This window comes from Phyllostomus hastatus, unplaced genomic scaffold (genome assembly GCF_019186645.2).
Source record: "Phyllostomus hastatus isolate PE091 unplaced genomic scaffold, TTU_PhHast_1.1 phas_contig_551, whole genome shotgun sequence".
Classification (NCBI taxonomy): Eukaryota; Metazoa; Chordata; class Mammalia; order Chiroptera; family Phyllostomidae; genus Phyllostomus; species Phyllostomus hastatus.
This window is the reverse complement of record NW_025333909.1, coordinates 205701-227807: the sequence shown is the minus strand read 5'-3', so window position 1 is coordinate 227807 and position 22107 is coordinate 205701. Positions and strand designations below refer to the sequence as shown.

Genomic DNA, 22107 nt, shown 5'->3' with positions numbered 1-22107 from the left:
TGGAGGTACGGTGCATACACCTATGCCTCCGTCTTGGCCAGAAGTCGGCATTATAATGTATTTCTATAACGCTGGTGTGTAAGCAGCTTTTTACTAGTTTTATATTTTATTGATACCATTGTGTGCCTGTGGGAATATTTCTGTAGGAAATTTTGATAAATGTTCTGAAAGGTTTCCAAAAAAGTTATACCTGTTTAAAGTAAAAATAACAGTGATAGAGAAGGCCTTTTTTCTTACAATCTCTCCAAACACTGGGAATTAACAATGTTTAAAAATCTTTGCCAGTCAAATTATTTCTGTAAAGTTCAAGTGTATAATAACTTAAACTAAAACTTCCCATCATAAAAAATTACATGCTCATTTGAAAACATCAAACCATATAGAATTATACAAAGTGAAAAAAAGAAAAACCTCTCTGTCCTTTTCCTTCTTCCATCCCATTCTCTAGAGTAGCCAAGGTCAGGTTTTGTGTGAAGCATTCTGGATGTTTCTCTATACATATATACTTTTTCTTTTCTGACAAGGGAAATATATTTATATTCTGTTGACAATATGTATGTTACGGACATTTTTTCTTTCATATAAGTAGGCTATCTTGTTTAAAATCTGTTCTTTTGTGATTTAAAAAGGCAAAGGAATGAAATGAATGTCATTATGAATGTTGCTGTAAAAGTGTCTAAATTGAATTTCCACTTTGTTGTTTTAAAAAAATACTGTGGCTAAAATAGAAGTAGGTTTCCCAGTGGTTATTGTCATTTGACATTTCATTTCTTGAGAATACTGCTTTGTTGTTTGAGAATTCAGTGTTTTCTTAACTTTGTTAAGGAATAGACATTTTATGTCCATAACTTAACTAGTCCTCTTCTCTTATATACTGTATTGACCTAGTAGATAATGATAGGGCAATCTGGTATAAGGAGGTAAGCATGTCACTGGAAGTCTGTACTTGTGGTGAGTGACATAGTATAGTAAGCCAGTAAGCAAGTATGCACCAGAAAATATTAAGGCTAAATACAACAAAGTTCACATTCTTTAAAATACCTTTTGGGGGGGAAAAAAGATTATTGATTAAAAGCAAAAAGAAGCACAGGAAAAAAAAACCTGCTTTCTTTTAGCTGTGGAGTTCTCTAAATGTATTTTCAAGGCAACTCTGTGGTGCCAGGAAAAACAACAGAAAACCTTACCATGAGGAATGTAAATCAGTGTTAATTTCCCCCATGTTTGTTCTCTATAAGCTGTTGTAGTTGGTATCATGTAAAGTTGGGTGAAGAGTATAGAAAGAAAAATGGCCCAAATCTAATAAGTGATTGCTGTAAGCCCCATAAAGGCAGGAACTGGGTTTGTCTCATTTCCCTAGTGCTTAGGATAATACTTGGCACATAGTAGATGCTCAGTAAGTATCTGTTGAGTGAACTAATGACCGAAGATAAAGAGGTGCAGTACCAGCAAAGAGTGGAGAGTGGTCCATGGAAACCACAGGACCAGAGTTTCAAGGAAGAAGTGAGTGGCAGTTGCAAATTTAACACAAGGCCCCTAGAATCGAGTCTGAAAAATGTTCACTGGATTTGGCGGTTAGCATATCACTGTGGACTTGATGAGAACAATTTTGATGAAGTGTTCTTTGACGCTGCTTCATTCTGTGACACAGTCGCAACTTTCTCTACAGTCCCTTAGTACTTTGTACATTATTGAAATTACGAGTGTGTACATATGCATCTTCCATGAGACCAGAAAGGGCATTAAAGACAAGGACCTCTCCCATTTCTTTATTTGCTTGTTCTGTTCTGTTTTGTTTTTAATTTATTTTTGTATCACCAGAATGTGGCACTATACATGGCTTATATTAAGGGCTTGGAAATGAAAAGTCAAGCCCTATTATAAATTTTACTCTACAGAAAAAGGTGTTATAAAGTATATTGTTAGTTTTCTAATTGTTCTAGAGATATAACATGAGTGTGTTTAGCCAAGGAGATTATATCTGTATCTCTCTATATGTTTTTTAAGTTGCTAAGTGGAGTGGTGGTGCATTTGGAATTAAAGAAGAAGCATTTTTAGGTTTGGGGGAGCTTTTCATCAAACAGGTCCTGAATATAAACCATACCCTTGCCCAGTGAGATTCATTACCCCAGTTCCCCTCTGCGTAGTTCCAGGCTTCTTGAGTTTGTAGTCCAGATTCTGGGTGGCGTTCTGTTACTGTGACTTGAGAGATCAAACCTCATCTTGGAAACTAAACGTCTTAATTTGCATTTGATCCACATTCTATATAATGTAAAAGAGCCTAGCTACAGTCTGAAAGGTTATATTCACTTCTCTTTTCACCTTTCCTGGACCTAGTTTCAGCTAACTATCTAAGAATTGGGAGAGCCCAAGCTCATCTCTTTGGGATGTATGGATTATGCATAGTTGAATTTAGTAATTCTGATTTCTTTAGAAATTAGCTGTGCATTTTTTTTTGTCTTTTTTTGTTTTAAAATGTGGCACTGATTTTTTAAAGCTGTGTTGCTACTCAGATTTTATTTTATTTTTTATTTTTTTTAAAGATTTTGTTTATTTATTTTTAGAGAGGGAAGGGAGGGAGAAAGACAGAGAGAGAGAAACATCAATGTGCGGTTGCTGGGGGTCATGGCCTGCAACCCAGGCATGTACCCCGACTGGGAATCGAACCTGCGACGCTTTGGTTCGCAGCCCGAGCTCAATCCACTGAGCTACGCCAGCCAGGGCTTATTTTTTAATTTTAATGATTCACATTGGATACATGCATGTCACCCACACTGTTCACTGTCAAGATAATAACTTCTGCTTGTCTTGGCAGAGTATTCATTTTCTTAGGAGGAAGGTTATTTTTAGTATTTGTGGAAAGGTTCTCAAAGGACATGTGAGCTTAGAAGTGATCACAAACCTCCTTCTCTCCTTAGTTGTACATGACTGCTCACCGGCTTGACTGGCATCTTTCTCTGAAACCTTTCAAGATAGCAGTGATACTTGCTTTCCCTGTCTAACTAGAAACTAGGAACACAAAGCTTGTAACTTTTCTTTGTCCTTGCATCACTAAAGGGGTGAATTAACTTAGAAATGACAAAAAAAGGAATCTTCCTGATTTTAGTGGAATATCAACTTCCTGAAGCTGTCATTGGAATTACCACTATTTAAGGGCATTTGGATAGGAATTACATACAACACTGTAGGTTACTGTCAGTCCTTATTTGGAAAGAGGCAAAATATAAATAAATATTTTTCAAGACATTTATGGTTGCTTTGCCAGGATTTATTTTATTTTATTTTAATCTTCACCTGAGGACATGTTTACTGATTTGAGAGAGAGAGAGAAAAACAAAAACAAACATTGATCAGTTGCCTCCCATATATGCCCTGACCAGGGATTGAACCTGCAACCTTTTTGGTGCATGAGATAACACTCCAACTAACTGAGCCATCCAGCTGGGGCAGCTTTGCCATGATTTAATGAAGAGAGGGAAAGAGACAGCAAAATATTGAGAAAAACATTTCTTTCTGTAAAAGAGTAGCTTATTCTCCTGTAGGGGGCGCAGTGGTCATTCATAGATGGCCTATTTCATACTCATTTTCATGTCATTCTGAAAGTTATGCTTTACTAAATAATTCTGATTTTCTGCATAGTAACCACTTAGGGACTGGGAAATTGGAAGTCAGTTTCTATCCCCTGCCCCCACCCAAAATAGCCTCAGCACTTTTATTACCCCCATAGTGGCCCTGTTATCTTTGTATGTCTCCACACTGGACTCTTCTTTTATTTCTAAGCTGCGAAACCTAAAATTGATCATCTTACTTTTAGTAAGCTCCTGGTTGCTTCAGAATACAGAGCAAGGGTTTTAGCTTTGTGGAGGTAGTTATGGATCCTTTTGAGAGTCTGATGATGAAACGGACTTTGTACCCAGAACAGTTTATATTACGCACAAAATTTTGTTTGCATTTGTAGGAAGCTCATGGATCTCTCTCATTACCATCCTGTTCAAATATACCTGGCGTAGGTAGAGATAAGAAAACATCTGGGTATTTTTGTCCCTTTTTGATGATGTTAGTGGTTTGCCAACTCCATCACCATCTTTCATGCAACGTATTTCAATGCTACTTTGCATATACTCAAGTAATAAAGTTAAATAGCTGAAACCCTTGTAACTCTTGAGAGCATGGACTGTCAGAAACTGAGAGCAAACAGAGCTAATAATCAAAACACATAGACAAGTGCAACAGCTATGTAGTAGGTATATTTTTTCATATTCTGGGGGTATTAGTGAGTATTTCTTTAGAGTTGTATGTTGCAAAGAAAATGGGGAGGGAAGCCTGGCCAGGGAGCTCACTTGGTGAGAGCAGTGTCCCAATACGCCAAGGTGTTGTGGGTTTGATTTCCAGTCAGGGCACAGGCAAGAAGCAACCAGTGAATGCATAAAGAAGTAGAAAAACAAATTGATGCCTTTGTCTGCCTGTCTGTCTACCTCTCTCTCCCCCTTCTCCCTCCCTCCTCTTCCTCCTCTCTCTCCCTTTCTTCCCCCGTCTTTCCCCCTCTTCCCCCCTCTTCCTCCTCTTTCCCTCTTCTCTCTCCCCCATTTCCTTCTCTCTCTCAAAAAAGTCAATAAATAAAATAAAAAAAGAAAATGGGGAGGGAAGAGGTCCCACCTTCAAAAAAAAAATGAGAGAAATCTTTGCACTTGTATAAAACTAAATTTTCCCTGTGTCGTAAATGAGATCATTGAGATGCTGAAGGATTGGTTTATGTTTAGGTTTTAAAACTAAAGTAGAGCCCTGGCTAGAGTGTATTACTTAGTGCATTGAGCTCTGGCCTGAGAGCCAAAAGGTCTCCATTTGGATTCCCAGTCAGGGCACACGCCTGGGTTGTGGGCCAGGTTCCTGGTTGGGGGTGTGCGAGAGACAGCCAATGGATGTTTCTCTCCCCCTTTTTCTCCCTCCCTTCCCTTATCTCTGAAAATAAATAAACTCTTCCAAAAAAGAACCGAACTAGAATAACTGCTGAATTCTTTATCTGTAGTCTGGATTTTTAGCCATGAGGCAGGTCCTTGTAGATAGGAGAGCCATTATACTCTAAGAAATTGATGTTGTATTGGCTTGGTGAAGGGGGCCTGTGACCTGTTTACAGCCTTTTTCTGTAGCATCATGCATTGCTATCAACATGAAAGCTTGTCTGATAATTTTGCAGTTTTTCTCCATTGGTATTTTGAGAACCAACCTCCTGGTGGTCCTCGGAGATTAGAGCTCTAGAAACTTGAGCTGCCTTCTTATCGCTCAAACTATTCTTGATTGTGGGCCAGCTCTGGCTGTGTTTATGTGTCCTAAGCATCCAGAAGACTTCGTTTTCTGTCTGGTTTATTTGTATTTGGCCCAGTCAATGTGTGTAAGGACTCAGCTTTATTTTACATCTTTTAAAGAATAGGTGGCGTATACTTGTGAGAGGTTGTAACTGAAAGAGACTTATTTGTTCATATAATAGCTTGTAATAGAGTAGGTATGGCATGAAGGCTTTACATGCGCATGTGGTATATTTTTTTATTCTTTACATCTTGATAAACAGGTTTAACTCGGGGATCACCTCCTCTGTGAAGCCTTTTCTGGTTCCTCTTTCCCTTTTACCTCCCAGAATCAGCCACTTCCTCCCCTGTGTCTCTACTGAACCCTTTATGTATTTTTCCACAAATAGTCTTTCCTATTTGTTTACAGTCTATCTCACTGCTAGACTATAAGCTTCTTGAGGATATGGTCTGTATCTCACTCATTTCTGTGTATAATGCCTGGCACATAGAAGGTACCAAAATACGTTTTATGAATGAACGGGTGAATAAACAGTATAAAGAGTATGATAAAGATGCCTTCAGGGTCCAGGCATAAACAAGTTCAGCAGACCTGGTTAGGGATGATGGTAACATGCCTTATCTAAAAGGAGCAGCTGTTGCTCAGCTTCAGCCAGTTGATGCCTTGTGGGCATGCGGGCCCTATGTTGCCAGATCTTTTAATTTTTTTTTTATTGGTTTGAGAGATAGAAACATCGATTTGTTCCACTTATTTATGCATTCATTAGTTGATTCTTTTTTTTTTTAGTTTTTTAAATCGATTTGAGAGAAAGAAACATCATTTCGTCGTTCCACTTATTTGTACATTCCCTGGTTGCTTCTTACATGTTCCCTGACCTAGGATTGAATCCACTACCTTGGTGCATCGTGACAACGCTCTAACTAAGTGAGCTGTCTGGCCAGTGCCCAGATCTTTTAATCTTTTAAGAGAAGTTAGACATTTGGATTTTTATATAAAATCTCTTTATTGTTAAAATGTTGTCAACTAAGATTTTAGAAAACTTAATTGAGGCATAATTTGCATACAAAAGGTATATATATTATGGATGTATATAGCTCAATCCATTTTCACAAACTGGACTGATTTTTTTTTAAAATTTTCATCCAAGGGCATGCTTATTGATTTTAGAGAGAGGGGAAGGGAGGAAGAAAGAAAGGGAGAGAAACATTGATGTGAGAGAGAAACATCAGTCAGTTGCCTCTTACACACGTCCTGACTGGGGACCAAACCTGCAGCCTAGGCATATGCCCTGACTGGGCATCAAACCCGTGACCTTCCGGTGTTTGGAATGGTGCTCCCACCAGCTGAGCCACACTGGCCAGGGCTGATATTATTTTTGTGGGCCAAACAAAACGGAATTGACCTGCAAGCCACCAGTTTGCAACTTGTGACAAAGGCCATATGGCAGGGGCCACAACAGCCTCACAGTTGCCTTCAAAGGGCTGAGTGTCCTTTTAGGACTGTATACATGTAACTACTCCTTAACAGTTAAGTGAGAGCTTGGTGGTGCTACCGGGTAGGAGCAAGGTGGAGGGCTGGATTCAGCCTGCGGACCTTGTGTTTGCCACCTGTGCCATATGGGGAACTATGTATCATTAAGAATCACCTAATAGGTAAGAGTGTCTTAAAGAGACACATAAACCAAACGCAATGTGTGGGACTCACTTGGATTCTGATTCAAAGAAACCAAATGGAAAAGAACATTTATGAAATGATTGGAAATATGAGTATTGACTGGCTGTCTAATAATGTTATTGTTGTTATTTTAGATCTAATAGAGTTGGTTTTTTTAATAGACTCTATTTTTTTGAGTTTACAGTAAAATCGAGCTAAAGGTATAGAGATTTCCAGTGTATGTGTGCCCTGTACATATGCACAGCGTTCCCCATCATCAGTGTCCTGCACTGGAGTGGCACATGGGCTCCCCTCAATGAACCTCCATTGACACGTCACCACCACACAAAGCCCATGTTTACATCAGGGTTTGCTCTTGCTGTTGTGCATTCTGTGGGGTTTGACAATGTTATAGTATTACTCATAGTTATTGTTTAAAAGAGTCCTTAAAGATTCATACTGAATAATTTGTGGGTGAAATGAAATGATACTGGAGTTGGCTTCGGAATAATTTGGGAAGCGTGCGAAAGTTCAGGTTTAAGTGTTGATAGTCATTGAAGCTGAGTAGTGGGTACATGGGCGTTCATTATATTAGTACCTCTGTTTTATAATACATTTGAAATTTTCTGCTTCCAAAGTAAAGCAAGAATCCCAGTTAAACCTGAAGCATGATTTTTGGGGTCTAGGATAATGGAATGCCAATGCCGTGACATTATAAATTTGTGAAACTGAAGTCTGCAAGGGTCATAGCATTTTCTGTTTTTCTTTAATAGGGCCCGAAAGTCAATATACTAAGACTGCGCAGGAGATCGTGAATGTCTGTTACCAGACACTGACTGAGGTAGGTGGTAAAGAGGAGGTCCCTTTGGGACCTAGCTTTATGGAATCCCTTTGTTCCCTTGGGTGAGGAGGCCTTCCTCGCCTATCCTATTTTAAAAATGTAACATCCTACCCCACCACCTGCACCCCCACTCCCCCTTATTTCCTTCCCTGCTTTATTTTCCTACATAGAACTGAATGTTTTTAACAAACTGTATAATTATTTGCTAGAGGCTCCGTGAGGGACAGGAATTTTTGTCTGCTTCGTTGACGTTTGTATTCCCAGTGCCTGAAACGCATGTTGAATGAATTCACTAATTTTCTTTCTCAGTATGATGAGCATTTGACTCAGCTTGAGAAGGATATTTGTACAGCGAAGGAAGCAGCTTTGGAGGAAGCAGAATTAGAAAGCTTGGACCCGATGACCCCAGGGCCTTACACACCTCAGGTGAGTCTGAGGGCTAGAAACCTCCTCTTACAGTTTTCTTAATTGGTTTGGGAAATTTGGAGCATATTAACAGATGTATTTACTGAGATACCCTTCTTCTCTGTCCTTCCTCTTCATATGCCTTTCGTGTGCTTTCTTGTCTTCTCAAAGGCTAAGGTGAGTGAGGGCCATGGGTCTCGGTGGCCTTGTTGAATTAGAAGAGGCAGGTGTGGGATGAGTGAGTGGGGATGGGGTCTTAGTTGTTTAAGCAGTGTTTAGGCAAACCAGATTCCTGGCTACTATGGCCACAGGCCTTCCTCTTGAGTCTCTGGAGCTCCCTTGCCTATGAATTAGGGCTCTGGCACGTTCTTAGAGTATAGACTTCTCAGCGATAGACACGGGCCACACTGTTCCTGTGCCTTATGAATCCCCGATTCCTCATTCCCTCAGAGGTACCTAGTGTAGCTCAGATGGTGCCCATTTTCCTGGACTGACTCCCTCTCTTCGTAAAGGATGACAGGTAATATATGTAATTTTAAATTGACGTGCCCCAAGACTAGAGAGCAGGAGTGGTAAGAAGACATTTTTAGTGCTTCCGTTCTGAGCCTTGAATATGATGAGTGTATTTCATCTATATTATACTTTTGGAGGGGTGGCATAGTCGAAGAATAGGACTTAGCAGAATATAGCTGGTGCTTGTTCCATATTAGAGGCATTATGGTAAAGTGGAAAGTACATGAAATTTGGCATAAAATAGGCCTGGGTTTGAATCTTAGCTCTACTCCTATCTAGCTTTGTGAACTTGGGAAGTTCACCTCTCTAACTCAGTTTTCCTCTTCTCTAAAATGTACTTTTCACAATGGTTAGAAACACGAAATGAATTAATTTGCCTGGCACACTGCAGACATTCAGTAAATGTTTTCTTATCTGTACAAAAGTTGTCTACAGAGTTTTCAAAGGCCCTTTCAAATTGAACAAAATATTTTAATGCAAAATTCTCCCAATTGCCACTAGAGAACTTTTCTTCATTTTACTCAGGTTTCGCTCTGAACTGATAATGCAGCCTATATGATTTCTGTTGGATTATTGTTGTTTCTCATCCATGCACTTGCCCTGTCTATCTTTTACTCTCTCTTTCATCCCACAACATAGGTTATTGAGAGGTTGTGTATCAAGAACCCTAAGATACTTCTTCCAGGCCCAGAACAAGGAAAGGTTTTTGGAGTGTGTGGGTAGATTGGGACAAGGGGGCTTAGGGGAGTGATGTTGCTCAGGAAGGTTTTATTTGCTAATAGGTCTGCAGCTTCCACCAGGCGCCTTCTGGTAAGTTAAAGCCTGGGTTTCAGCCATCATTCCCCAGGAGATTCTAGCCACGCAGTGGCTTACGCTAGTCTGTGACAGCGTAGGCCTTGTTCTTTGGTGAGTCAGAGCCTTGGACCTGAAAGTCTTCTTCCATTCTTCTCTGTCTCTTCCACGCTATCTCAAATGGCTGAAGACAATCTGACAACTGTTCTTCCTTCTGAGCAGTAGCTGTAGTTTGGTGCAGTTAGAGGGTCTCCTATGAAGAACAGGATGTAGATGGTACCTCTTCATTATTCCAGTTCACTCTCTCATTGCCTTCTCTCCTATATACAGATTTTTTTAAAAGATTTTATTTATTTATTTTTAGAGAGGGAAAGTAGAGAGAAAGAGAGAGAGAGAGAGAAACATCAATGTGCGGTTGCTGGGGGCCATGGCCTGCAACCCAGGCATGTGCCCTGACTGGGAATCGAACCTGCGACACTTTGGTTCGCAGCCCTCGCTCAATCCACTGAGCTACGCCAGCCAGGGCCTTATATACATATTTTAAAATAGTAAGCCCAGTTCATTACGTCTTAACCTGAGGAAGATGAGCATGAATGATTGTTCTTACTCATTACTAGTTTCAAACCCAAACGTTACTAAAGAGGGTTACATAAGTTTCACCTAATACAATTCCAGTTGTATAGAAGCATAACACTAATCACATTTTACTTCCAGCTCTAATTGGTGGCAGTCAGTAATTTTCATGAAACCATTTTTCACCTAGCTTGTATTGCACCATACATTCAGTGTAACACCTTATTTAAAACTGCTTACTTTGCAGTTTCATAAAGAAGAAATAAATTACCTAAAATGAAGTTTTGTGACTCAGGATCAGCCACTGTGAACATTTTGGAGTGTTTCTTTCAAATCTGCGATGTGTATGTTTGCACACGCATGCACTCGCGTGTGTGTTTCTAGACAAACTTGAAGTGAAATTGGTCAGGATGCTTTTGGATCTTGTTTTCACTTCACATGATATTAGGGGCACGTTATTTCACTAACTAGTCTTTGAAAACGTGATTTTTTATAAACAGATGCATAATATTTCTGCCCTCAGAGAACTCTTTCCTATTTCTCCAGCTTGTTCTTTATTGGTCCCTCCTTCCTTACGGTCACTGAATAAGTCCATTCACTAAATTCTTATTCTCTTCAGCAGAAAGAAGAGGGAAGAATGTATCTACAATTTTTTGAATACCAGGCATTGGGTATTACTTATGAACTTACACATATCTCTTAAATGTCCCAACAACCTTGTGAGATAGACATTATCAACCATGTTTTACAGTTGAGGAAAGCCAGACTTGGGGAGATTAAGTAATTTCTTAAAGTTACTCCGTCAGCAAATGGTGGAGCCAGGACTCAAACCCAGGACAGTTGACTCTAAAGCCCGTGTTTTTTCACCGCACCATTTTGCCTCATAGCATCCTCCGATGCGCTGTCATGGGGATTCAAATTGCTTGATCCCATTTCCTATTAGAAGGCAAGTCTAAGCTAATCAAAAGAGCGCTGGTACGAAGCCCTGGGCCTGAAAACAATAAGGCGAGGCTTAGAAGAAACTAGGGTATTGACCAGAAAAGCTGTTAGTACATAGAATTGTCCTATAACTTTGCTGCTTTTCTGCTTCAGGTATCTAATGATCATATACGTTAGATGCCTCTCTGCTAGAGTGAACAACATCTGTAAGATTTCCCAAAACCTCTCCATAAAGTTATTTCAAGCTATGTTTTCTCTTTAAGTGGATTGGTCTGCATGATGTTTCTGTGCAGTGAGTACGCTAAAGGGGAATTCTCTGTAGCCCTTACTCCTTTTCCTAAGTAGAAGCTAAGTTGTACGATTTGTGTCACAGCCTCCTGATTTGTATGACACCACCACATCCCTCAGTATGTCGCGAGATGCCTCTGTGTTTCAAGATGAGAGCAATATGTCTGTCCTGGATATTCCCACCACCACTCCAGAAAAGCAGGAGACACAGGTAGGATATGCTTTTTCTCTTTGTGAGATTGGTAGTGTGCTTTGGAGCGGGGAGTGGGGTGATACCTGACATCTGTCAAGGATAACTGAACTCCTGGGCCCTGGGAATGCAGGTTCAGAATGTAATTTCAAAGCGGGATGGTGGCACGTTGCACGATGCACCAGTGCCACGGTAGGCTGGGCAAGGAGGACTGATGTAGATATTGAAGGGTATGATGAGGGGGAGGAGGAGGAGGAAGATGGGAAACCTAAGACTCCAGCCCCAGTGTGTATGCTTACAGGAAGCTTATGGTTACATGACACCTTTATGATATAGGAGCCCTACCAGTAGAGGGCAAGCCAAATCCCAGGCCAAGACCCAATATCCGAGGGTCTCTATAGCGAGTCCCAGTCTGACTTGGAACCAGTTAAATAAGTCTGTCCACCAAAGTTGCTGTTTACTGTCTGGCCCCACGGGCACAGTCAGGTGCAGCAGAAGTTTGGGGAAGGCACAGCTGTGAAAGTATCTGAGGCGTCAGAGCAGCCTGACAGGTGACTAAAAAGACCAACTGTATTCAGAGACAGAGTTCAGAATAATTGCCCTGCTACTCTACTGTATGTATGCTATAATCTAAATTCAAGTTCTTTATAAAAGTAGACTAAAAATCTTTCATTGGACTTTTCTAGCAGTATCAGAAGATACTTCTTTTTAAAAAAATATTTATTGATTTTTAGAGAGGGGGGAAGGGAGAGAGAAAGAGAGGGAGAGAAACATCAATGTGTGGTTGCCTCTCGCACGTCCCCTACTGGGGACCTGGCCTGCAACCCAGGCATGGGCCCTGACTGGGAATGGTACTGGTGACCCTTTGATTTGCAGGCTGGTGCTCAATCCCCAGAGCTATACCAGCCGGGACTCAGAAGATACTTCTGGTCTGAAGTCAGAAATCCTGTCAGTTTCTCAATCAGGATTCCACTGGAAAGTACAAAACCCAAAAGGGTTTTTCTATCCCAAAGGGTCTTAATCCAAGCTAAGAAAAGCTTGGGTTAGAAAGGAAGAGTCTCCTTGTGATGATACAGTAGGAGTAGACCAAGGACCTTCCTGTTCTTTGGAATTTTTACCCCGTCGGTGATTTCCAAAGAATAAATGGGGGGAAACGCACATGGTTTGAGCTGCGGAAACAGCCCCCACTAGCTGTGGGGTTGACTGGGATATCAGCGAGGAGTATCCGTCCTGGGCGAGAGCCCTTGTTAACTCCTCCTACAGGCACGTCTCTCAATGATGTGCTATTTGTGTTCCTTACTCAGATGCGCCAGGGCCGAGGTAGGCTGGGCGAGGAAGACTCTGATGTAGATATTGAAGGGTATGAGAATGATGAGGAGAAAGATGGGAAACCTAAGACTCCAGCCCCAGTGAGTATGATTACAGAAAGCCTGTGGTTACGTTATACCTGTATATGCTAGGAGCCTAACCAGTACAGGGAAGGCCAAACCCCAAGGTGATATCAGAGGGCCTCTATAGTGAGTCCCAGTCTGACTTTAACCCTTGGAACCAGCCAAACAAGTCTGTCCGCCAAAATTACTTGACTTCTTGTGAGGCAGCAAGGGGGGCTGGTGGTGGCTTCTGGTCTCTTACTTGGGTGATTGATGGGACCTTGACCCCCAACTGGTCTTGTCCAGGAAGGTGAAGATGCAGATGGCGATCTTGCAGATGAAGAGGAAGGAACTGTACAGCAGCCTCAAGCCAGTGTCCTGTATGAAGATTTGCTTATGTCTGAAGGAGAAGATGATGAGGAAGATGCTGGGAGTGATGAAGAAGGAGATAATCCTTTCTCTGGCAAGTCATGCTCTTTTGCTTCTGTTCCTGTGTAGCTCACCATAGCACCCTCAGGATTGGGTAGGAAGCTCTTGGCCACATATTCTTTCCTTTTTCACCCTCATCTGAAGACATGCTCGTTGACCTTAGAAAGAAAGGAAAGTAAGGAGAGAGAGACAGACAGACAGACAGACATTGATGTGAGAGAGAGACATTGACCAGTTGCGTTGTACATACGCCCCGACGGGGGACCAAACCCGCAACCCAGGCATGCGCCCTGACTGAGAATCTATCTTTCAGTTTACAGGGCGGTGCTCCGATCAGCTGAGCCACACCAGCCAGGGTCACACATGCTCTTTTAATGAAGTCCTACTAATAGACCTCAGAGTGCTGAGGACTTACTCATAGACTGATCGCATTCATTAGCGTTAGAGGAAGTGAAGAAATAACAATACAGGAGATATAAAAGATGACAGTGGGAAAAGGCAGTGCCTAAGTAGCACCTTTGGTGTGAATACTTCATAAAAACAGAAGTGTTGTATGTGGCAATAGGGAAGGAAAACGAAGGCAAAAGATCCCGCTTTGTGATGTTTTGTGGGTCAATGACAATGACAGGAGAAAAGTATAGGAGGAGATGATAGGAGAAAAACAGATGGGTTGGACTGAGGTGGAAAGGGGAGTGGTTATTTGGATTCAGTTTCTAAGCTATAGATCCTGCCAGTGTTTACCCTAGGCACTCCTCTGAGGTGAGGAGTCCAGGCAAGAGCTTGTGTCGGTGCGTAGCGTAACTAGTTTTGTAGAGCAAGCCACATATGCTAATTCTGTCAGGCTTATCTCAGAATCTGTCTCTCTTCACAGCTATCCAGCTGAGTGAAAGTGGAAGTGACTCTGATGTGGAACCTGGTGGGATAAGGCCCAAACAGCCCCGCATGCTTCAGGAAAACACGAGGATGGGCATAGAAAATGAAGAAAGCATGATGTCCTATGAGGGAGACGGTGGGGAGGCTTCTCATGGTTTGGAGGATAGCAACATCAGGTAATGGACAGCAACACGCTGCAGGGCTGTGGCATCGGTGCCCAGCTATGATGTCAGAGGGCCCAGCGTCAGATTACGTTCATCCATCAAACATTTCCTGAGTGCCTACAAGGGCCGGGCACTGTGCTAGGCCCTTGGGGATACACAGAGGAGCAAGACATCTGCCCTTGAGGAGTTCACAGTCTAGTGGAAGAGACTGATACAAACAAAATGATTACAAATACAGTGTGATAAGTGGTGTAGCCTAAGTTAAGTACAAAGTGCCAAGTCATCACTGAGGAGAGAGTGTCTCGCCGTGCTTGGCAGTCATTGAGGAGTTTCCCAGATGAGGGAACATTGGAACTGGGTTTTTCAAGATGAATAGGAGTCTACTAAATAAATAAGTGGCAACAGGTGAGGAGGTTCTTAGGGATGAAACAATATGTTCAGACGCACAGAAATGTTACATGTATGTTTCAGAGGGAAGGGAGAGTATTGGGAGTTGTGGCTCCAAAAATAGCAACGTTTTATGTTGCAGAAGACCTTAAATGACGTGCTAAGACATTTAACTTTGGGGTAATAGGAATCAGTATCTAAGGGAAAGGAAGTTAACCTCAAATTTGTGTGTTAAATAACTCTAGGGCAACAATAAGGATCTCAACTAGTATCTGCTAGAGCGGGGTGGGGGGGGGTGGAGGGACGTGTTCAAGACCTAGTTAGCAGGTAGATCGATAGGATTTAGGGGGTAAGGAGATCAAGTATATAATGAAAAGGAATGCCACTGAGATGGGAAAGATGAAGAACAGGGATCATGGAATAGGAGGAAAGGAGGAAAAAAATAAATCTGTGTTTGGACATGTTGGATTTAAGGTGCATACACATCCAGCCAGAGGTAACCAGGAAGCAGGTATAGTCTGTTATTCATTCAGCAGATAATTTATCACGGGTACAAAAGATACTACAATGTAGTCCCTTCCTCCAAGAAGTTCAATCTGATAGGAAACCTAAAACAGGTCAACAGACGACTGGTCACTGTGTAGCCTGAAAAGTGCTGTAATAGGCGACCACGGGATTTTTCTGGGACTTGGGTGGGAGTGGGGTAGGGGACCTGGTTACAGAAGGAAACCGAGCTAAATGAGAAATCAGAAATTTTGAAAATGTGCATCTCCTCTGGCTCCCAAATGTCATGTGTAGGGAATTCTATGGGAATAATAATACTTGTATTAGAATGTTTGTACAAGGATGTTTGTCACAACGCTGTTTCCGATAGTGGGAAAATTGGAGGCAGCTTAAATGTCTTAGTGAGACTGTTAAATAAATCATGTCGCAGCCATTCAATGGAATACCGTGCAGCTATGAAAATGATGCTATTGGTGTATGTTCATAAAGATGTTCATTATAAATCATTCATGAAAAAAGCAGATTCCTAAAGAGTTATGTAGAGTATTCTAATTTTGTAAATAAAAAATGTTTAAGCGTCTAAGTGAAGTGCATAGGAAAAAATTGGAAGGTCATATACCAAACGATTATCTCTGGGTAGTGGAGTTATTGGTGATTTTTCTGTTTTTCTGATTGTATATTCTACTTTTTTAAACCAGTGAACGTGCATTGCTTGGTGTGATGTTTTTAAGTAAAATCCAGAATAAACAAACAAACAAAAGATAAAGCACACTCTGGCAGAAGTGTGAAGAATTCCTTGGAGGAGAGCAGGCAGGACTGGAGGCATGAAGACTGAGTTCAGGGGTGCAGGCCAGACGCAGCAGAGGACTAACTCAAGGCGTGCAGAGCAGGGCTGGAGAGGAGGGGACAGAGACAGGATGTGTGGAAGAGGTAGACTCTCTAGGACTGTTGACTGATCGGGCATGTAGCTGACTGAAGCTGGAAGTGGCAGGGGAAACTCGGTGGCTATCAGAGTGCTGGTGGTCGCATAAGCTGGCAGTGTGTTGTTCAGATACAGGGGAGTTTCTTTCAGATTCCTGTGCATACCCAGTTGGCAAGTTGACGTTTTGGAACCAGGATCGTTTCTCTCTCAGGGACCCGTAGAACAGTTCAGAACCAGTCATTTTAGTGTGCAGGGGAGGTGAGATGGGCTGATCCCTTGGTGGCACCAAGCATGGGACTGGTCAGCTAGAGGACGGTGCCCGAGCACGAGAGATGACATGTTTCTCTTCTTAGTTGTGGGAGCTATGAGGAGCCTGATCCCAAGTCGAACACCCAAGACACGAGCTTCAGCAGCATCGGTGGGTATGAGGTGTCAGAGGAGGAAGAAGAGGAGGAAGAGCAGCGCTCTGGGCCGAGTGTACTAAGCCAGGCCCACCTGTCAGAGGCCGAGGAGGACAGTGAGGATTTCCACTCCATTGCTGGGGACAGTGACTCGGACTCTGATGAATGAGGCTTCCTTTGGGCCTCCTTGGTCAGCCTTCCTTGTTCTCCAGCCTGGGTGATTCGATTTTTTTATATTAATATCTGTGCAGTGTCTGATCCTGAAATCACCAGATTAACTAACACCTTAGCCTTTAAAAAATAGTGAGTAAATGATGACGAATGAATCGCCTAGCCCGACCTCCCTGAGTCAGTGTCACCCTTTACGTTAAAATCAAGCAATCCCTTTCCTCCCACCGCTGATAAAAATAGTGCAATCTCCTTCTCCAGTGCCCGCCTTTAACTTCACTGCCTGCTCTTGGTATCATTTTTCCCCTGGGGAAGGTGGAGAAATCATGAACAGACTAATAACTTTATGTCCTCTTGTTGTATCAGGAGTTTTCCAAGCATGGTATCATCTCAGTTTGCTAGCAGGCCGGAACAGGTGACAGCCCCCCCCCTGCCGCGACAGGGACTTGGGTTCATTCCGGTGGGCTCTGTGCCGCACTGAACACGTAAACCTATTGGACACGTTGCCCATTATTTTATTACTTATTTGATTTTGCTGTGCCTCGTTCCTAAATGGGTTTGAGGCAAAATGATTATAAATCTTTGAAACAGCCTGTGTGTCAGAACTGATAATGTTGCCACGTAAATGTGTTCTGTCCCCCACCCCCAGGGGAAATGATAGGAAAACGGTAAGTTCCTTAGGGCAAAGGCTGTGTCTTCTGTTTCTTTTCATGCTTAGGATATGGTTCTGTGCATACCAGTTACTCAATGAATGTCCCGAGTATTACCAAATTCTCAACAGATTTGTTGTTGAACAGCTGCTTCGTCAGAAGCACTCGATCAGATCCTTGGGCTGCAAAGCTAAAGAAGACACGCTCCTTTCAGCCAGAGAGCTCACCATCAAGCTAGGGGAGGGGGAGTAAACTTCAAAACATACTAAGAAAGCATTACAGTTCTGTGAGATGAGTGCAATGAAAGAGCTAGTAGCTATAAAGTTATAGGGGAAACAGAGGAGTGATCATGTCTGAAGAAGTCAGGGAATCTTCCTGGACGTAATTCTGAAGCTGATTGTTGGAGAATTAGTAGGAGCTTGCCAGATGGGAAAGTCCAGGCAGGGCGTAACATGAAGGGGAAAAAGCGGAAGTGTAGAAATGGCCGAGTGTGTTGCTATGTTTGTTTGTTTGTTTGTTTGTACCTGCCTTGTTCCCAAAAGGATTGAAGGTGGTTTAGTTCCAGTCCTTTCATGCTGGAATGGCTAGAGATGAGACTGAAAGATGGGCAGGAAGCATATCAGGATCTTTGACTTTGATGCTCATGAGTGTGAATTCTATATTTTAGGAAATGAGGAACTCTGGGGGAGTGATATATCAGGTTTGTGTTTTAGACATTTTCTGTACATTGAGTCAAGATGGAAATCGAAGAATCGTGACAAGTAATGATGCCATTTTTTATAAAAGACACAATCGTGTATGTGTACGTATTTATACTGTATGTACTTGTGTGTCCAAAGGAAAACGTCTAAAAGGGCACATGCTGAGCCATTTGGTGATAATGTCTGAGGAATGGGATTGGAGGTGGGGGGCTATATGGTTGTGTGTTTACTGGGTGTGATATTGTGCTTTTATTTCTGTATTGTTTGAATTTTTTACAAGTATGTATTATTTTTGTAATAAAACTTTTTTTTTTCTAAAAAAAAAAAAACAAGGAGTACTGTGGAGACTGGTTTGGAGGGGAACACATCTAGTTCAAGTACACTCAAACCTCAGTTCTTGAACGTCTCCCATCTCGAACACTCCGGTTCTTGAACAGCCTTCTGAAACCAATTAAATTCGAGAACTGAGGTTCCACTCTAAGGGGTAATGGAGCCCGAAGTAGGGCTGTGGCATTAAGACGGGAGGAGTGGGATGAATCTGAGAGATCTTGAGGAGGTTGATCAACGTGACTTGATAACTGATTGGTATTTGGGGGTGGAAGAGGATGAGGAATGGAAGATGGCTTTCAGGGTTTCGGTTTGGGCGAGTGAGTGGGTACGGGCTACTCACACATTCGTTCAACATTTATCAAGCCCCCTGTTTTTAGCAAGCAGCCCGCTAGATGCTGACACAGAAGGAAGATACAGTTTCCGATTGCAGAGAACTTAGATCGAGAATGAGAAGTAGATATGTGAATACTTTAAGTTTATCTATTGATTTTTAAATCTTTTATTTGTTTTTTAGAGAGGGGGAGAGAGAAAGGGAGAGAAACATCAATGTGTGTTTGCCTTTTATGGACCCCCCACTGGGGACCTGAGCCGCAACCCAGGCATGTGCCCTAGATCAGGGATTTGAACTGCTGACACTTTGATTCACAGGCTGACACTCAACCACTTGAGCCACGCCAGCCAGGACTTGACTAACTTAAGTTTAACAAAAAGTGATCATTGCAATATATATTTATAAGGTTCTGTGGTGACAGGAAGGAGTTACCAACTCTGCTTTCTGGAGTAAGAATGCAGAGGCTTCCAGAGGAGACCCTTGAGATAGATCACGAAGAGTAGGAAGGAGTTTGCCAGACAGTCTTAGGGGAGGACAGGGGAGGGGGGCATTCTGGGCAGAGGGAATAATGCTGAGGGGCATGGAACTACATGGTCTGTTGTTCATGGACCGAGTAGTTTTGGATGGGTGGAGTAGAGAGATCATGCAGTATAGAGGGATTACAAGGTTCAGGATTAAATGTTCATTTTTTTTTAAAGATTTTATTTATTTATTTTTAGAGAGGGAAGGGAGGGAGAAAGAGAGACACATCAATGTGCGGTTGCTGGGGTCCATGGCCTGCAACCCAGACATGTGCCCTGACTGGGAATCGAACCCGCGATGCTTTGGTTCGCAGCCCGTGCTCAATCCACTGAGCTACACCAGCCAGAGCTACACCAGCCAGGGCAAATGTTCATTTTAGAGAGATCACTCTGGCCGCAGTGTGGCAATGGATGGCCTGGGGAGGAGTGAGGCCAGAGGACAGGTAAGGGATACTTAAAACTGGCTGAGGCGTTGGCAGTAGAGGGAAAGAGAAGTGCGTCTTGGTGACTGATTAGATAATGGAAAGTAAGTGGAACCGACAGTTCTGACTTCGGTGACAGGGTAAATGGTGGTGGCATTCTCTGAATAGACAGGTCAAGGGTGGAAGGAGAAGAAATAGCTAAGCTTGATTGAAAGCATGCAAGTTTCAAGTCTGATAGGTGTACAGCTTAGGATCCGTGCAACCTTGGGAGTAGATGAGATCACCCAGAATGCATGTGCAGGCTCAGAAGAGTATGGAGGACAGAATTGCAGTGAAGACCAATATTTTGGGAGAGAGGGGTGAGAAATGGAAGGAAAGCCTGAAGAGCGCCATTTTTTTCAAACCAAGGAAGAAGGGTTTTTTTATTTTATTTTATTTATTTATTTTTAGAGAGGGAAAAGAGGGACAGAGAGAGAGAGAGAGAGAGAGAGAGAGAGAGAGAGAGAGAAACATCATTGTGCGGTTGCTGGGGGCCGTGGCCTGCAGCCCAGGCATGTGCCCTGACTGGGAATTGAACCTGCGACACTTTGGTTCATAGCCCGCGCTCAATCCACTGAGCTACGCTAGCCAGGGCTTCCAAGGGAGGAGTTTTAAGGCAAAAAAAAAAGACAACATGTATACCACAGAAAGGTGAAGTAGAATGAATCCTGAGAGAAAGCCTTTGGATTTGGGCAAGGAGGAGGTCCCCAGTGGCGGTAGCTGGCAAAAGCAGTGTTAAGAGTAGTGAGATTGCAATCAGCCAGCGGTAGGGTGAGGAGCAGGTGGAAGATGAGGAAATGATGATAGAGATCATAGACTATTCTTTCAAGAAGCTAGGCTGAGAGGAATTAAAAAAAGAGAGAGAGAGAATCTTAAGATGGAAGATAACCTGCTTACTTAGGCTTAGGGTAGAAAGCAAGGGAGGAGAGTTTCGAAAAAAGCAAGAGAAGACAACTGGTGGGTAAGACCTCTGTGAGAACAGGACGCAGTGTGGGCTGCCATGGTTAGCATTCCTTCCTGTAGGGGAGATCTTCCCCCTGAGATAATTACAGATAACTGTATGGATAAGGGAGAGGAGGTGGAAGGAGGTCATGCTTTATAGCTTCAGTTCGTGTGAGAAAAGTAAAAGTGGGATGGGAGCTTGGAAACCAGCTAAATGTCCATCGGTAGAGCAAAGGTGTTGAATTACAGTCCATTCAGTTAAAAAAAAAATTATGCAGTTGTTAAAATACAATGAGGAAAAATCTGTATGTGCTCATATGAAAAGATAGTCTTTTTATTCTAGTTGCAGATGTACAACCTAATTCAACATCCATATATGCTACGTGATCCCCCCCCAAAAGCAGTTCTATCCGTCTTCATGCAGTTGACCCCCTTTACCCTTTTCACCTACGCCCCCTAACCTCCTGTCCCTCTGGCAACCGCTGACCTGTTCTCTGGATATATGAGTGAGTTTTGCTTGTTCATTTTTCTTTCAGATTCTTCATATAAGCGAAATCATACGGTAGTTCTCTTTCTGCCTTACTTCATTTAGCATGGTACTCTCAAAGATATTCTTGACAAAATAAGTGATGCATTTTAGGAAGCTTTTAATTTTGTTTGGGGGACAAACAAGATGTAAATCCATGTTTGCATATTCACAGAAAAGATTTGCAAGATACAGTTCAAACTCTTGTTCTTTTCACTGTAAACCCTTCTGTTAATGTTTAAGTATTTCTTTTTTTTTTTTCTTTTTTTTTTTTTTTCATGATCTTTGAGGGAAATGGGAACTGGAGCTACGGATCCAGAAAAGGATTGCTGGGTATTGAATGCACCAATGAAGTTAGGGAGCATTGATTTCAAATGGTACTAATCTACTTTAATCTGTGATTTTTCTCCAAAGGTACTTATAAACACAGTTGGCAGGATGTAGAAGCAGGAAAAGGGAAAGCAGTTTGAGGTGAAGACCTAGATAAGAGAGACAGAAGGATGAATGAATTTCCTTTCAATAACCATTTCTTGACTACTGTGTACCAAGCACTGTGCTGGGGGCTTGAATACAGTGTTGGAGCTGGACAAGTCCACAAGAGTGCGATAAGTGAAATGGTAGATGCAATGTCCTATAAAGGGTGCAGAGCGGGGCAAGTAGCGCCAAGCCTGGAACTATGGGAGACAGACCTTCTCAGAAATGACTAGGATGAGTTAGCCAGGGTAGGAAGGCACTAGGGGTCGGGAATGGGCATTATTCCAGGCAGAGAAAAGAGCCTGTGTGACTGCATAGTTCAGGATGGCACACGTGGAAGGGGCTGGTGAGAACGGAAATTAGAATTAGCCAGGGTCCAGATCATGGAGACCTTCGCAGCCTTTGGTAAAAAAAATTTGGGCTTAATCCTAAAGGTGATGGGGCTCTGCTGAGGGACT

The 22107-nt window shown here is 42.4% G+C and overlaps 1 protein-coding gene across 8 annotated transcripts in view; it reads left to right on the top strand.

Moving 5' to 3' along the window:
- The window catches only part of TAF1 (TATA-box binding protein associated factor 1), a 70429-nt gene extending 52086 nt beyond the window's left edge, over positions 1-18343 (top strand). For 3 of the 8 annotated variants that reach the window (XM_045847365.1, XM_045847369.1, XM_045847366.1), the window contains exons 33-39: positions 7728-7795; positions 8105-8221; positions 11391-11516; positions 12800-12904; positions 13172-13328; positions 14166-14343; positions 16498-18342. In XM_045847365.1, coding sequence (XP_045703321.1) covers positions 7728-7795; positions 8105-8221; positions 11391-11516; positions 12800-12904; positions 13172-13328; positions 14166-14343; positions 16498-16714 — 968 coding nt within the window. In that variant the 3' untranslated portion in view covers positions 16715-18342. Of the gene's footprint in view, positions 1-7727; positions 7796-8104; positions 8222-11390; positions 11517-12799; positions 12905-13171; positions 13329-14165; positions 14344-16497 lie in introns of all 8 variants that reach the window. The other 5 variants (XM_045847371.1, XM_045847368.1, XM_045847372.1 and 2 more) reach the window with 3 other exon arrangements.
- Positions 18344-22107: the final 3764 nt, after the last annotated feature.